Below are 17,964 nucleotides of genomic sequence, written 5' to 3'. Positions count from 1 at the left end.
CTTCTGTCAGCTTTTCTGCACATGAATCTACTGATACTTAATTATCATCCGCCACTCCATGGCCCCTCAGTCAGTACCCCACTGGCCTCTCAGGCTGTGGCCGGGTGGGGCTTCCAGTCCCATGGCCCAGGCTCTGCCTTAGCTGCAATATGTTAAATTAAGTCTCTATTGTTCTATTTATCAATAAGACTCAGGAGTCAAAGGCTGGAGTGAAAACCTGCTAGCTCAGAAAGGCTGAGTAGCAACTAGCTGACCTAGCTTTTTGGTCAGAGACACTGCAAGAGATGCATCTCTTCCCTTGCCCCAGAACCAAGAAGCTCAAACTCTAGTCCCTGCTCTTTCCTTCCTGTGCATCTTCTCAACCCAAAATGCTGGCTTCTCTATGGTCAATTCTGGTCAGTTAGCCACTGGCTCTACCCTCTGATTTAAGGTAAAACTTTATTGGGCAGTCTCCAGAGTGTCAGAATGCTATCAAAATATCCCACAACAACCAAGTAAAAATCATGTATTTTAGAAGCCATATTGAATGGAATTATATCATGGTTTTGATTTTCATTTTGTCTGAGGGACAGTTAATACTCTGAAGACTGTCAGTTTGCCTCAGTATGTGCTCTGGGTAGTTAAATAGTTCTTTCCAGCATTGCTCTATACCTGAGAGAATGGATGATTTTTCAAAGATGTATAAGAACTTTCAAACAAATACGCTATTTTTAAAATTCTAGATAAAAGGTAATATATTTACCAAGAACATAGCTACTAGCTCAGCAGTTGCTAATGGGCCCTTAAAGTAACATGTTCTTTATTTTTCTTTGAAGAGCCTTAATCACATTCAGAAAATGACATCATTTTAAAATTGATGTCCTTTGACCCTTTGGAACTGGCATAGAACAATTGTTGAGGAATAACCAATGATAATATAGCCAAGCCACCTATTCTGAGAGATAACTGAGGCAGTGCCCTCCTTTCATGCATTTTATCCCATGCCATTCTATAGTACATGGTCTATTGAACGGGGAGCTTTGTTGCCTAGCTCTCTTCCCTCTTTCTGCTTTCTGATGCTTGATTTTATTTCTTTGGGAAACTATACCAGTCACTTTTTTTCATGTATAGTGCATTTCATTCAATTGAAGATATATATTAGTGATGAAAATTCTAAATTTTATTAATAATTATTTTATGTTCACCAACACTTAAGCCTGCTAAATATATGTTTATTCATTGATATGCCAGTTTATAAAATTACACATATTCCACAACTTTGTGAGGTTCTGAAGGTGTGCTCTGCACCCAAGCTCAAGGCCAGTACAGTGGCATAAAGTGATGTTATCTGGCCTCATAACTCTTCCCTCAACTGCTGACTTGCAGAACTTTCTGGAAGAGGAGTAAGGGAGAGGGAAACAAGACTATTTTTGGTAGGTTGGATTGAATTGTGTGGCCCTTGAATGCTATGCCATGGAGCATGTACATATTCCACAACAGACCACAGAGCATGGGGCAGATCTTAGCACCAGAATTCTGATGGCTCCTTGGTGGGGGATTTGGACAGATAAGCAAGACTGCTGAATTCCAGGTGCTTGAGGAGATATTTGAGAAGGGATTTGAGAAGGGATGAACAGAAGCAGAAACACAAGAATGGGGAAAAAGTGAAAAATGTGGGAATTTAGTTTGGAATAAATATGTTTCCTGTTCCTATATTGTTAGGGCTGATGATTTAAGAATCTATTGATTGTAGGTGAACTATAATTCTATTATGTAAACTACACACATGGAAGAATCAGCAGTCATTATTAGTTCCGTTGGAAATATTTTGTGAATGTATTCAAATTTGGAATCATAAACAAATAACCTGCTATTATTATATTTTTGGTTGTGAGCCTAGCCTTTAATGGCTGAGCTATCCCTCCAGCCCAACCTGCTATGATTAAATAGTTTTTTAAATGGAATCCCAAGGTTGACGTGAGATTCTGTGACATTTAGTAGAAATATATCTATTATTACAATATGGAAATCCTCATCAATCTCCCAAAGGTTGCTGCTCTAGAGTCTGGGATTCCAAATTGAGAGAAATTTTGACTTGTTTCTAAAGTAGATTGAAAAAGTCTCAGAGATGCCTGTCTGAGATATGTTTCCTGTTGTAGCATTCACATAGCATGGAGAGGACACTTAGCAATGGTTAGAGGAACTTTTTGTTGTAAAATGTTCCACATGGAGAGTAGGTGCTATGGTCTGCTAATCTTAATGTAGGTAGGAAAAAATGTGGGAAGAAGGGAAAGAGCAAAAGCTTTGAATACGATGATTGATTATATAGTCAATTGACAATGATCTTAAATGAATGTGGAAATGGAAATTTTAATTTAGAATCATATGCTAAGGTATGAATTTTATATGGACATCTTTAAATTAAATGTTTGGTCCAGAAAGTAGCATTCTAGAGTTTGTTCTTTGCTTACCAAATTTTTAGTTCTCCTCGAAGTCACATAAAGCTTCCACAGTGTCTTGTCCACTGGGATATTGGTGCTTCTGTTCACAGAAGGTTAAGAAGAGGAAGCAAGAAAAGCATGCAAGATGATGAGATAAAAACAAACTCCTGTAAGGGTGAAAGCTGGGTTTGCAGGGAATGCTGCCTGGTATTGTAGAATAATGTCATTTCCTTTATTGGAACCTGTGAGATTTTTATCAAATTATCAAGAGGGAATCAATTAAAAGGATATAATAAGTATAGATTCCCATCCATTTGAAAGCTAGCGTTTCTCTCAGCCTCTCTAATCATAGCTGTGTTGTCTTGTGTCTGAGTCACTGCCATGTCTCTTTTCATGTTGTGTCTTACCTATTTGGGGACAGTGTTTCTAGGCATCACTTTTTTTTTTTAACAATATCCAGCCCACTTATATTTGGCAAATTCAAAGAAAATATTCTATTTATCCTATATTTGTGAGTTCAAGGTTTTATTTCTAATTTATCTTTTTATCATGACTAAGGAACACTATAACTATCTAGTCTTCAAGTGCATCAAAGTCCTCAGAAGGATATAATATTAAATAAGTAAACAGGAAATGCATTGTAAGCAACTCCCAAAATTCTGGAAATGACAGAGACAGCTGGCTGCCTGGATATTCATCCCAAGTTTCTCTGCAATGTTGGGGCATCCATCTTCAGCCTATAGGCTTAGAGTCTCTCAGGTGCTTCTCTCTATATGCTGTAGAATATTTGGAAGTCTTCTCTGTGAAAGAGGAACCTGAAGAACCATCTCGTCTTGCAAAGTAGAGTGGTCACCTTCCTATGGGTCCTGCACGTCCAGTTTATATAGCATCCTGTCATGCAATTGAAGCAAGGGCACTTTTCTGCCCAGTGTCTAACTTTTGCCACAAAGAAAGCAAACTCCATAATGAGTTTCTTCAACATCTAGGCATTACTTTCTCTTGGTTCACTTTCTTTGCCTCTTGAAGGCCTTCCTGCTTAATATTCACTTATGAAATAATAGAAGGAAAGCCATGCAAATAAATACCTATGAGCTTCAGGGACTGATAAAAAGGAACCTATCTACCTTGCTTTTTAGTGTAATAATCCAAAAAAAAAATGTGCACAATCATTAACAGTTGGTATGAAGATTTGAGTTACTTTTCACAGCTGTGATAAAACACTGTGGTCAGAAACAACTTGTGAAAGAGTTTATTTTGGCTGATGGTCCCAGAGGGAGAGTCCAAAATGGCAGCGAGAAATGGCAGCAAGCAACTGGAGCAGGAAGTTGAGTGATCACAGCGTCAGGTCAGCATAAACACAAAGCAGAAAGAGTGGACTGGAAGTGGGTCAAGCTAGGGGTTCTCAAAGACACCCAGATATGTACTTCCTCCAGCAAGTTCACACTAGGTCCCCAAACTTGAGCCTATGGGGGGAACAGTCTGATTCAAACTACCACAGCATGTTTATAGAAACTACTACCCAGACTATCGAGCTACTGTTATATGTATAGAAGTAAAGGTAAGCTTTCAGCATTTATTGAAACATGAATGCAACATCCCATGTCCTCAAGATGCTTCTAGTTCAAAAGCAAAACTAGGAACCCTAGACTTTTGGGTTTGGAATGACAGGCTGCTAATGCAACCTCTTTGCTGTAGCGATGAGAAGGTTTAATTAGTGTTGCTGTTGATACATTGGCTCCTGCAATACAATATGTAATAGAGATAAATGGCAATGGTTACAATCCTCTCTCATGCCTTTTTCTTTATCATCTGAAATAACATTTTTCATTTGTTTTTCTTATCTATATTCTGGTCTTTTGTAGAGACATTTTTACTCATTAAGACCAGGATCAACTAATAGGTCCTATGAGTCTTTCACAAGTTATTTCTTCCTTGTTATAAATTATTTTAATTCCTTGAGAGTAGTTTTCTAAGAGGCCATTCGTTGCCTGAATACAGTTGGTATATGTGTTTCAGCTTCATATGTGGAACATTCAAAACTGCCTGCCATATACACATATGAAATATTATTTTAAGAAGCCCAGGGCAGTGGTGCAGCCTGTAATCCCAGCACTTAAAACCAGAGAAAGATGTGTCCTGGGAGCTCATTGACTACCCAGTCTGGCCAATTGATAAGCTTCAGGTCCAGTGAGATGCCCTGTATTAAAGTAAGGTGGAAAGACAAAGAAGAGGAAACACTAACTTTTAACCTTCATATGAACATACACCTGTACACACACACACACACACACACACACACACAGGATGTCTCCAATACAAAAATGAAAGACAAAAGTACCCCTAAAACAACCGTGTACTCAAGAAATCCTAAATAAGAGAGCATTCATTCTTCTCTCTGTCAAAATTGGCTGTTCATGAATGAACAACTAAAAGATAACCCAATCAGCTTTCCTATTTATCATTTTTAAAGAAATCACATCCCCCGCCCAATACTCTGGTTCTTCCCATGCATAATGGATGACTAAGCATTAGCACATGAATATTATTGCTGGTTACTTAATGACAACTTCTGGCTCTTAACTAATGTTTATGAAAACATTGAACATCAATGCAAGGCAGATTTATCTGGGGGTATATGTATTCAGGATGCCTTAATGGGTCATGCAACAGTTTTCAGTTCTGGTCAGTATCTAATATCCATTTCTCCTGCTGAAATTTACAACAGCACAGTAGGCATGTATTTAGCCAACATGGGTATTCTCTCTTGAGACTCAATTATGTTAAATCCAAAGGAAACTATTAAAACCGAGCTCCTCCCCATGTCTTGCTAATTGCAGCAGGTAAAAATCAAATAATTTAAAATATGATTTTTTTTTTCATTTAGAAGATCCACCCACAGCCATTATGTAAATATGAATTGAAAAGGAGGGAGACGAGGTTTGGCCAATAACACCAGTGATCCATGAAGTGATCCATGAAGTGATCCATGATATGTTCATGAAGGATGTGCTATTTGAGCTAGACTTCAAAGAATAAGTTGGTGTTTCTATGCTATACAAGGGTGTGTCGGTATTGGAAGGTGAGGAGCCACCTTGTAACAGGGTACTGCAAAGTGCCAGCTCATGGTGACTTGGGAACCACTGTAGGTTTGTCTGTGTGCTGAGTTAAGGGGATGTTGTAGGGAGACAGGGTATGAGATACTGGGTAAGAAGCAGAGGCTAACTTCAGAAAAATGAATGGACCGTCCTAAGGCATGTGCATTGAGCTGTAAGGGTCTAAAAGATGACTAGTGATTTCTTTGATATGGGCTTTAGAAGCAAATTTTGGCTGCAGCGGGATGACTGGGAGGCTTTTCCTCTCCTTTGCTGCCTTACTCAAATTGTTTCCAAACTCACACCTGTTTTTGTCTCCCGTGAACTTGCCCCTCCCACTTTCTTCAATCTTGGGACTCAAACCTAGAGTCTCATGGATGCAAGCCCTCTATCAAGCCCTCATCCACAACTCTGTCCCTTTCTTCTCACATTTATCGTTTCCATGTTTTTAGCCTGTATATCCCCCATTAGAATACATGCCTGATCACAGCAGATTCAAACTCATTTACTACTCAGTTCCCCACTCTTAGGACATTTGGGCAATTGTCAAAATTTGCTAAGACTGTAGACAATTATAGTCTTACACAGCGTTACAGTTATTAGTAAGATTAGGTTGAAGTTGAGAGAAGAACTGACTTAGTCAAAGGACCCCCTGAGTACCAGGGACACTCCAGAGATGGAATGCAAGAAAGGTAAGGGTGTGTGTGTGTGTGTGTGTGTGTGTGTGTGTGTGTGTGTGTGTGTGTGTGTAACATTCACTGCATGAGAGACAATTGTGGAAAGTGATAATTTTTCATAGAACAATCCAGAAGTATTTCATTTCTAGCCGGAATTACCCTTGGCTGTCTTGCCATCCAAAAGTCTCTGTTTTATCTGCTTCCCTGAGAGAATGGTAATAATCATGCGTAACATTTTTTTCACATTTTTGAAAGCCAAGCACCATTTTAATCACTATTCACATGTGAACTCAAACATATTCCTTTCAATAACTCTGTGAACACAGTACTGTAGTAATTCACTTTGACAGATGAGGAAACTGAGGCACAGGTGGTGAAATGGCATACCCAGGGTCACTTAGCTAATTAGACAGGTAGGTGACAGAACCCATGTTCTTAACCATTCCACCACACTGCCTCTCAAGACCCAATTTACCTGAAAGAAAAATGAGTGTCTCTTAGTTGAAGCCAGACAAAGCTGTTCATCAGCTAGGCAGACAGAGAGGTCAGGCTGTCCTGCCAGGGGAATGCCCTGGAGAGATTGTCCTGACCGGGAACAAACCTGGAAGGAATTTTCTTTTCAAGGAAAGAGATACTTGATTGGATCTTTGCCTTTTTGCCCTCTTTATATCATTGGCAACCTGATCAAAGTCAAGACCATCTGAAAATTGAATTAATAGTCTGTTTACCCCCTCTTTCAGGTCATTTAATGAGGGCTCTGGGCTCAACCCTGAACTTCTCGTTGAACCTCCCTGACCAGAGCCCAATAGGTTGGCTCTATTGACGACATTTTGATCAGCATCACATGTGTCAAATGCATGACTTACAGCAACGTCCATGCTTAATGCTTTTCTTATGTCCGATACACTGACTACACACCCCATGCTTTTTTTCCTACTCATATTTTCTGCTAACTTCTTCTATTTTCTTTTTATTTTCCCCAATATTTTTAGTACATCATTGTATTGGTTACAAAGAAATTGTTTTTTGTAATAAATCTAGAATGCAGCCCCTCCTTTCTTTAAAATTCACGTGAAAGAAGATAACCAAAACAAATGAATGCTGAGTGACCTCTCCTGGTAAAATTCCATGGCATATTTGTAAACTCGGAGGTGTGAACCGCTATTATTCTAAAATGAAATCTGTTCTACAGTGTCTTGATTTGTGGGTTTGGAAGTGTGGTAAAATGTTTATATCTATTGACTGTAAAATCAAATTGTCCAGAATCGCATCCTTGCTTTGCTCTAGAACTGTGTGACATTGGGCAAATTACTTAACAACTCTCAGTTTCAATTTCCTTAGCTGTAAAGTGAAGATAATATCTCTGATAGTGTTTCAAGGATTACTTGAAGAAATACAGGTTAAAGTGTATAAAACAGTGTCTTGTGTCTGAGAAGGTGTACATGATGTTAAGTATTGTGAGTGGAGTTTGATGTGTTGCTTTTACTTTGGGAAATAAGCTTTCTTTGTCACTAAAAGTTATAAAATTCTTTTCTTTACAAAAGTTATTTTAGTCCCCTGTGACAGGCTGAAGTTGGGAATTGAGTATGATACACTCTTAGTTCTTTCTATACTGCTTTTATTGCATGGTCAAGAGAGGCAGCCCATGGTGGGGGTGAGTGGGTGGGGTGGCTGTCTTTGGGCCTCTTTATAAAATTATGATCAGAGGACATACAAACCCAAAATAAGAGTTTTCCAATATTTTGCTCTGCTTTTAAGAGTCAAATAAATAGTCGTTCAAAACAGGATTTTCCTTATGCTATTTTGAAATTTCTGTTTAATTTGGTGGGAGCTGTTTTATTTGTGGGTAAACATGGGAAGACCTAGGACAACCCAACTGGGATGTAGGTTCTCCAAGGTATAGGGAAGCAGCTAGCTTGTCCTTCTCCAATCCCAAGAGTGCACAGTGCCATCTGCTGGCAGATCTCTGAGAAAAACCACACTGTCATGATTCTTTCCCAGTAATTTTCTCCATGATTTTAAATTGCATCTTCCACTTGGTTGAAATGTAACAAATTCAAATTGTAGCATCTTGAAATTCCCTTAGAAGTATGATGATCCATTTGATTTTCTTCAGAAAAGGTGGACTTTTCACATGGATTTTCACAAAATTTCATCGTATACACGTGGATGGGTGTGAAAAGGATTTGACATTTTGCAGAGGATAGCTGTATGTCATTTTGCTTGATTGAACAAACTGTCTATGAGACTGGCAGGGCAATTATGATTACAACTCCACAACGAGAAACATGAGGCCCAGAGTGGTTAGCGAAGCACTCCAAAGTCCCCTGGCTTCTTTTGGAAAAGCTGGAACCAGAATCCAAGCCTTTGAACACGTGACCCCACAGAGCTGTTCTCACTCTGTCTGGTTGTTCTCGTCCTCTCTGTGCCTCAGTGTGAAAACACTCCACCTGTGGCACTGGTGGGCATGGGGAGCTGGAAAGCTGCTCTATTACTAAGCATGCCTTGAAGGTGAATCATATAAGGGAGTCAACCAACTTTCTTGATCCCCGAGAAGCATGTTGGGTAAGACCTAGAGCTTTGCACATTATAGACTGCTACTGTTGGTTCTTTTTTTTTTCTCACTAAAAGACAGTAGTGCTTTTGTGTTTTGATTATTTTTAACCTGTGATAATATAGTAGGAATTAAATGATGCTCTTCCTTAATTGATGGTTTTCAGCAAAGCAGTCTGCTACCCAATTACCCTGGCATGTTAGTGACTTTTGTTAAATTCTGTGCTTTTTTTCTGTTGAATGTTAATTTGACTCTTAAAACAGTGCCCTTTTACTCAGCTTGATTCTATTGCTGTTGGCATTAAGAATTTTTACCATTATACTTTAGTGGTACTGTTGATTTTTTAATTCATTGACTACAAATGAAATGTCCCAATGCAGGGTCGTCATACATATGTTCGATGTTCTACCTCACATGTCACAAGCTGCAGGCCACTGTTACCTCTTTTTCTTCACTTTGTGCCCCTAAGGCGGTGATTCTCAACCTTCCAAATGCTGCCACTCTTTAATACACAGTTCCTCGTGTTGTGGTGACTCCCAACCATAAAAATATTTCTGTTGCTACTTCATAACTGTAAGTTTGCTGCCAGGAATCATAGTGCAAATATCTGTGTTTTCCAATGGTTTTGGACAACCCCTGTGAAAGTCATTCCACCCCGAAGGGGTCGTGACCCACGGGTTGAGAACCACAGTTCTAAGGTTTTCCACTGTGTCTGCTTTCTGTAGCAGTCATGACTATGGCTCCTCCCCCTGTTGTGTCCTGTTTTCCAGAAAGTAATCCACTTTTTCTTCTGCACTTCAAGATTTGTACTTCATCACTCTCACTTAATTGTTAGCATTACTTTTACCTGTTCTCAAAGAAGACCCAAGGCATTTACACCTCATCTCCATTCAACTAAACATATTCTCCCTTTGTGCAGGAAGCCATGCCTCTAATTGGGAACAGCCGCCTTACAAGAAATCTTTTGGAATGTCTATGAGTCTCTGGAGGAGAGTATCCTCGATATATCTATCTGGCTTTAGACTTCTACTTTTATTGGAACCGTAACATTAAGATAATTAATCTACAAGAGGAGCGTGGGGAGATGCCACCTCCAGTTAGGCAGTATGGAGTGTGTTGTAACAGAAGAAATCGGCTCATGACAAAATAGGCCGTATATATCAATGCTTTTGTCTAACATTCAGCTTTCTGTATGTTGGATTGGCAATAACCCTTTTGATAGGAATGAGTGCTTTTAGTTTTATTTTCTGTAGGTGTGGTGCACACATTTATTATTTCTTTCCTATCACAGCTTTTAAGCCTTTATGGATTTTTCTTCCCATAAATGGCCCTTCCCTCATTTTGGGTCCTAAGTCTGAGCAATTTGCCAGAATGAGTTAAATCTTTAATTCTTTTCGCAAGACTATGAGATAGTATTTTTTTTTTTACATTGCTCATTTGATTGGAGCTCAGAGAAATGAAGAATTGCTAGGCATCAAGGGATTGAACCATGATGATCTGGGACAATTAATGTCTGGTGTCTTTAATCACTACATCTCCCCCAGTCATTCTTTATATGACACATTTACTGGGCTCTTTGCTCTCTGTTATTTTTTAAATACTGTTGTGTTTGTTGACTACCTCTCTTCTATGTCAGTACACAGTGAGTTTAATATGTTGAGTGTCCTTTAGCCTAGAGTGAGACAACCTGGCCATGCGTCACCTGTCTATACTTCTGGGCAATGCAAGGGTTCATTGCTGTTTTTTTCTTTTTTTTAGCTTATCTTCCACAGCTGTCTAGCTGGATCTTTCTAATCTATGCACATACATGTGTACATATATATGTTTACAAATACATGAATATATACGTGCATTTTTTCACTTAAAGGGGCCCTAAAACTTTTCTCATTAGATTATGCTCTGTTTTATTTAGCATGTTCTAGCTTAGACTGACATTTCACATCCATCTTTGGTAGCTTTGTAAATGCTATGTACAATTTGACTATGTAGCATGCCATCTATCAGTCTTCACTTAAGGTCTACAATGTTGAAGTTGTTCCATGCAGTCATGCTAGAATCTTGAGACATCTAAATAGAGATTTCTTGCCTGTTTCTTGGTTAATGTGGCAAGTCAGAGTTTCCTTATGGGTGAGTCTCATTCTATGATGGCTGAATTTTCTGTATTTCCAGACCTTCCTTCTATAGCATTATACTTTTCTCTGCAGCTTTTAGACTTGCTGTTCTCGCCGTCCAAACCTCCTGGATCTCAAGTGCAATTGTGGTTAGCTTTCATCCCTCTTTTAGTTTCTGTTAGAAGTTTGGACCCTTGTCCTGGGGAATAGCTAGTAACTAGAATCTAGCCGGGTAACTCTGCCTTTGGCATTCCTGCTCGAGTTCGCCAAGTTGGACAGACTTTCTTCACACCCACTTTGCAGTAGCTTAATCAGAAGATATAATTACAGTGCACTTTAGATTCCTGTCTGCCAGGAATGCACTGTGTGGTTTAGCGTGTTGCTTACGGTCTACAGGCTTCATCTTCCTCCTTTGCATGAAACAGAGTTGACCTAATATTGCTTTCATTCCAATAGCTGTACTACTAAAGCACACAAAATTGCTTGGAGAAATTCTAGCCTAACTTTCAAAATGAAATAATGAGATGAAAATCAATTGAGTTTGCCAGAGATGAATCCAGGACTGACATCTCTGATGTGTACTTGTACTGTCACCTTGATGCTGTATATTCTGAAGGACATCTATCCTACAATAATCCTAAACAATCATTGCCCCACCTGGGAGACAGTGCGAAAGCCATCTCCTTGCTGACCCACAGATAGACCACCACAGCTTCTACACAGAAGTTCTTCAACCAAGATAGTACATTTGCCAGTCACCTGGACATGCCTGCTGATGTCTGTCTTCTTCCAGTGTGGTGTGGCCACTCACAGGAGGGTAGAATATCACTAGAGTCATGTTCTTGTATTTGCATTGAATGTTGTGTTATGTGTAGACATGTGAGAATGTGAGCCTGCACACATGCATGCATGCAGGTGCGTGTAAGTGCAGGCACACACGCACACAGACACAGGCACACAGACACAGACACACACACACACTCACACCCCACAATTCATTTAATAAACCACTTCTTAACATGTCTATGTTCATTTTTCTCTGTAGTTTATAAAAATCAGTAATCCGTGTATCTAAGGATTGCTCCAAAACAAAAGATAAATTACTTCATTTTGGGGATCGGTTTAAACTAAATTTGAAAACAATGTAAGTTGACCAATCAGACAGACAGGCATGGCTGATCTCTTGAATGTTACATGTCCCTTGAAATCCTCTGCATTGCCTTTACTATAGCAACTGTCTGCTTTGTCTCCAGGTAAATGAAATCTACCACGACGAGTCCCTTGGAGTGCATATAAATGTGGTCCTGGTGCGAATGATTATGCTCGGTTACGCAAAGGTAAAATATCTTAAAATGTGTGGCTTGTGAACATTAGAGACTTAGTTAACCAGTAGAAGACTGAGTTGTAAAACTACCCTCAATCTTATATAAACTCATAGTTATACCAAGAATCTTCTAAAATGGGAAGAGATCTCTAAATTAGAGCAACTTTTTGTTAGAGACAGGTCTTTATACAGTCCAGGTTGGCCTCAAACTTCCCGTGAGGTCAAAGATGACTTTGAACTCCTGATCCTCTTAACTCTACTTCCTAAGTGTTGGGACCCTAGGCATGCACTAACATGTCCAGTGTATACACTGCTGGGATTGAACCAAAAATCTCTTGCACACTAGACCAGCACTCTACCAACTGAGCTACAACCGACCCCTAGTTAACAACATTTTAGGTGTGAGAATGAGTAAGTGAACATGAGTGGATGCCATTAAGAGAGAGGAAAATCTCCTTAGCCTATTACCATCAGGTTGATGACCTGTATAACCATTCGCTGTGTCTGTGTGTAGTGTCCATTTATATGGCAGTTACTCCCAGAGCACTTGGAATACACCAGTGAAGAAAAGAGAATTATCTTTTGTTTGATTTATTTAAAACAGTGTTTCAAATGGATATATTTAAAAGTGAGGCACCCTGAATATTATTTAATCCTTCTGAAAATAGAAAGTTGGATCAAAATGTATACAGTAGCCATTCTTGCCATAGAATTAAAAACCTATGTCTATTGATACTGGATGTGTCTGTGTCCTTGGAAAGAATCAAATTCCTTTGAGAAGCCTGAATAACTTGGCAATTTTTATGTTTATAAAACTATGCCTCCCATAGTTAATCCTCCTGATTAGGAAATGCTAGTGAGATTGTGCCCGTGGGAAACCGTAAGCCTCCATGTGATTGCATTTCTTCATGTATTTCTTCATCCACATATCCTCATCTACAGATATGCTGTCCCTGATCTTTACCTTCTCTTAAAACCTAACATACTCTGTGTTGCTACAGAGGAGCAAGCCAATCCCAGCTGGAAGTCTTAATAGCCTTCAGTTGGTTATTAAATCATTTGTTTGGCATACTGTATGAATAGCATATAACAGACCAAGCAAAGTTTATTACAAATGTAAACACTGATAATAGCATTTGCTGAAATTCAACAAAATGCTGGACCCTTTAGCCAATTAGGAATTCATTTGTGATTCCAAATTCAATTTCTCTTTCTGTTAGAAACATTATGGAAGGGAGAACCCCCTGTGTTCTTAAAGGATGGGCTCTTTCACCCCTCAACTTTTTAACTCCATACTGCAGTGTGAACTTAACATATATAAACCCACTGACGTTATCAGATAAGAGACCAAACCCTATCATTTCATGAGGTTAAAATGCTATTTTTCTCTATGGTGAAGCTAATTTAATTTGACTGTACCCCATACACTAAAGTTTGACCAGTCTTGCCAAATCTTGAAAGAACTTATTTTCCTCCTACATGTGATTATTTCTGGACCAAAAGAATACACAAAAATCTTAGCTAAGAGCTTTGACTTTTGTATCTCTGGAAAAAGTCTCTTGCAAGAATCTTTCCCAGTATTTTTGTCTTTAATGTGCGAAATCTAAAATTTGAACAGAATCAGTAAATATTGTAGGCTTCTAAAATTCTCCTCCAAATGATTAGTACCTAGTCACTTCACAGTGGTAAACCCTGACTCAAACATTGTTATGCATGTGTCTATGGACTTTCACACAGGTAGTACAGAACCTCCTCAGTGGGTCCTTATGGGCTTTAGAATTTCTAAATCAAAGTTGATTCCCAGAATAATATTTCTGAATCCTTGTTGAAATATTATTCCCAAATCCAAATCATAAAAAAGCGTGTTCACCATATTCTTTCCTTTTAGTCTATCAGCCTCATAGAAAGGGGGAACCCATCCAGGAGTCTGGAGAATGTGTGTCGCTGGGCTTGCCAACAACAAAAACCTGATCCCAACCACGCTGAACACCACGATCATGCCATTTTCTTAACCAGGCAAGACTTTGGGCCTGCTGGAATGCAAGGTATTACTGTTGCTACGTAGAAGAAAAAAAAATTACGGGCCTGGGTTTTCGAAAGAAATCCCAAGTCGAGCAGGTTGTGCAGATGTTTGTATGTCCCCACCACTTCCCACCAGCCACGAGCCAAGCATACATTTCCCCCCTCTGTTTCTTCCAACGACTTTCTGCAGAATCCACAATGTTAAATGCCACTTACACACCATCATAAATTATGCTTGCCTTTAAAATAACGATTGGACGTTTGGGGCATGGTAGGGATGCTGTAACATGCAGTGTGATTTCCACTCACTGTTCAGAATGAGAATGGCTCCTGCCAGCAATCTTTCTTCCAAAGTCAGCTTACATTTATCGAATAAACGCTGATGTAGACAGACTGTGGAGAAGGACTGATGGTTTTCTTTTCCACATTGGTATGATTTCTGGCTCTCTCCATTAGAGCCAAGATATGACAGGCCGTTTACTAAAACAGAAAGACAAGGCTGAGATGGAATGGTAGCCCCCGGGCAGTCCCTTCCCTCTTTCCCAGGAGAACGCGGCTTACTGATAACAAGGTTGCCCCTGTTTACAGGAACACAGCTTTTTTTTTTTTTTTTTTCTAAGCAAAGACCCAGTACTAATTATAATGAGGTTTTTACATTTAAAATGGAAATAAAAGTGATTGTCATTGTCAACAGGATACGCTCCAGTCACAGGCATGTGCCACCCAGTGAGAAGTTGTACCCTGAATCATGAAGATGGTTTCTCATCTGCCTTTGTAGTAGCCCATGAAACTGGCCATGTGTAAGTTACTGCTGACAGCTAGATAGAAAAACAAAGTTGTGTTTTTTTCCCTTTGCTTTTCCACTGTTGTTCACACTTGATGTAACAATGCATGCCAGTGTGAGTTCTCAGCCTTTGCCAAGAGTGAGGAGCTGAAAACAGTGAAGCGTCATGTGCTGAAACTCAATGAGTGGCCCTGTCTGGCCACGCAATCCCATGCCTTTCATGGCTATAGAATGAGAACGGCATTTCATTAGGTACCGCTCTCAATTTCAGGGTCTGTGGAGTCTCCCAGGAAGCCGTGTTGACTTTTAAAAATATGTCTTTCCCAGCATGTGTTGCGAGAAAAGACAGGAAGTCCGAGCCGTGGCCCTGCGATTATTACCCACGAGGTCTCCTTTGTGTTCTAGGTTGGGAATGGAGCATGACGGGCAAGGGAACAGATGTGGGGATGAGACTGCCATGGGCAGTGTCATGGCGCCCCTGGTGCAAGCCGCCTTCCACCGCTACCACTGGTCCAGATGCAGTGGCCAGGAACTGAAGAGATACATCCAGTATGTGCCTCGCTGCATGTCATGCCCTGCTGCATAGGCTACACACATGACATCAGAGGTGTTGACCCAAAAGATTCTATAATGTCATACGATGGTAGAAGCCATGAGCCTTGAACTCAAGCGTAGTTCTAGCCGGGGTGGGGTTTCCCTGGGGTAGATGCCTTGTGACTAGTGGTCAGACTCGGGCAGAGGATGGAGACAGGGTGCTTGCATGGGTCCTGCTTTTAATCCTGTCTATACCCTGAAGTCCTGCTGCGCCAGTGTTAGGACCTGCCCTGCCACAGTTCACATGGGTTCACGTAGTGACATGAGTAAGGCCACCACAGCATTCCTGTATCCCGGAGTTGTGCTTGATTAACTCCCCCAGAATTAGTAAAGATAAAAGATGAGTTAAATAAAACCCCAAAACCTTAACACCATGTTTCTGGGAACCTGCCCTGTGACCTGACAAAACCCCACAGTATCTGAGCTAAGAGTCTTGTTCCCTTTAAGACCTGATGTCGTTGACGAGAATTTAAATGTACTTAATGTTCTCCTCCCTGCAGTTCCTATGACTGTCTCCTTGACGACCCCTTTGAACACGATTGGCCCAAACTCCCAGAACTTCCTGGAATCAATTATTCCATGGATGAGCAATGCCGTTTTGATTTTGGTGTTGGCTACAAAATGTGTACTGCGGTATGTGATGTGCTGTCAAGTTACATGTCTTACCTGAACATCTATTTGTGCAGCTCCGTTCCGGTGGGCTCTGCACACTCACTGGTACAAGTGTGAAAATATCTACAGTCATCTTGTATTTGCTCGGATGACTGAGCTAAATTAGATGCCTTAGGCACATAGCCTTAACTAATCCTCATGAGAGACAAGAGGGGAAATAGGGAGATCATAGGCTTTCATTATTTTAATTATTTCTTTTAGTTTTTGAGGTTACAATATAATTATGTTATTGCCTCCTCCCCTTTTCACCCTCCAGAGCCTCTCAAATACCTCTCCTTACTTTTTCAAGTTCATAGCTTTTTAAATTAAAAGCTATCATTACAGATATATATGTGTGTGTATATACATATATACACAGAGCAGATACACACACACATACACACACACACACACACACACACACACACACACACACACACACACACACTACAAAAGTAGGGGGAGAAGGATTGTAAGGCTTTTACTTCTAGGGTGAAAAAGCCAAGATTGCAGAGGTTCTGAACCCACTCACGCCATCTCTTCACAGCTGGCAAATAGGGAGCTGGAGGGCCCAACAGAGGTGCTCCAGCTCAGAGTGTCGTGTCCCATTCCTCTTCTGGTGTTTCTTCCCTTCAGAGATGACATTGAGCTTTTCTATGGCCTGTTGGCCAGTATTCCGTATCTCTGTGGCTATAGAAAATGATTATCCCGATAAATCAACTCAAATGGAAGAATGTGAAGTATGTGTGTGGCAGTGCACACCTATAATCACAGCACTTAGGAGGCTGAGGCAGGAGGATCATGAGTTTGAAGCCAGATTCAGCTACTTAGTGTAGGCAGGTCCAGCCTGGGCTCTGAAATGAATCTCTGCTTTGGGTGGTTTTAGTTTGTTTTTACTTTCCAGTAGTTAGACACTATGACATGCATGTCAGAGTAGGTCAGGTCTGACACTAAATCCATGAACTTGAGTACCATATGTGACATCTCTGACTTAGTTTCCTTGTGTCTGAAGTGTGGACAATGATAGTATTTATCACTTTAAGTTTACGTGGGGATGAAATGTGACGATATAATCAATGCACTTAGCACAGTACAGGCCTATTACACCTGTCACGGATGCGTCAGCACGCCACCAAGGCAGTGTTTATTTCTTGACATGTTATCACTTTGACAATCAACTTGAAATGAAAATACCCCCCTCAAAATAAACTGTGACATGAAGAAAGTGTGTATAAAGTATGGTTGGCAAATGTGCCATTCTCTGAAAGTTCTGATGACTTGCTTCTTTTTCTTGCAGTTCCGAACTTTTGACCCGTGCAAACAGCTGTGGTGCAGCCATCCTGATAACCCATATTTCTGTAAGACTAAGAAGGGCCCTCCCCTCGATGGGACTGAATGCGCTCCTGGGAAGGTGAGTGTGTCTGCTTGCGATTAGGCTTCATCACGTGCTGCGCAGGAACCTTTCCAAGTCTAGCAAATGACGCTCACTGCTGGCCTGTTTGCCTCATGGAGAACAGTGCCTGTGATTTCCTACTAGTAAGGCTCTAAGATAGGATACTACCTCCTGTGGATGCTACCACAACTTGCCACGAAGTTGATGCTTCAAAACACTAGGAGTTTGTTCTGTCGTAGCTGTGGAGGGCATGAGTCAGTTATACTGAGGTGAAGTTTGATGTGGACTGGGCTGTGCTCCCTCCAAGGAGTGGAGTGGCAATGAGTTCCTCCCCTCTCCCAG

General features: G+C 40.4%; 1 protein-coding gene across 1 annotated transcript in view; it reads left to right on the top strand.

Annotated features, from left to right (window-relative positions):
* The window catches only part of Adamts3 (ADAM metallopeptidase with thrombospondin type 1 motif 3), a 110,464-nt gene that overhangs the window by 60,778 nt on the left and 31,722 nt on the right, over positions 1-17,964 (top strand). Inside the window, exons 3-8 of the mRNA XM_028888092.2 lie at positions 12,108-12,191; positions 14,067-14,223; positions 14,895-15,000; positions 15,390-15,533; positions 16,079-16,211; positions 17,527-17,640. Coding sequence (XP_028743925.1) covers positions 12,108-12,191; positions 14,067-14,223; positions 14,895-15,000; positions 15,390-15,533; positions 16,079-16,211; positions 17,527-17,640 — 738 coding nt within the window. The remainder of the gene's footprint in view (positions 1-12,107; positions 12,192-14,066; positions 14,224-14,894; positions 15,001-15,389; positions 15,534-16,078; positions 16,212-17,526; positions 17,641-17,964) is intronic.

Source organism: Peromyscus leucopus, chromosome 10, assembly GCF_004664715.2.
Source record: "Peromyscus leucopus breed LL Stock chromosome 10, UCI_PerLeu_2.1, whole genome shotgun sequence".
NCBI lineage: Eukaryota > Metazoa > Chordata > Mammalia > Rodentia > Cricetidae > Peromyscus > Peromyscus leucopus.
The sequence above is the reverse complement of the archived record's forward strand: the minus strand, read 5'-3'. Positions and strand labels throughout refer to the sequence as shown.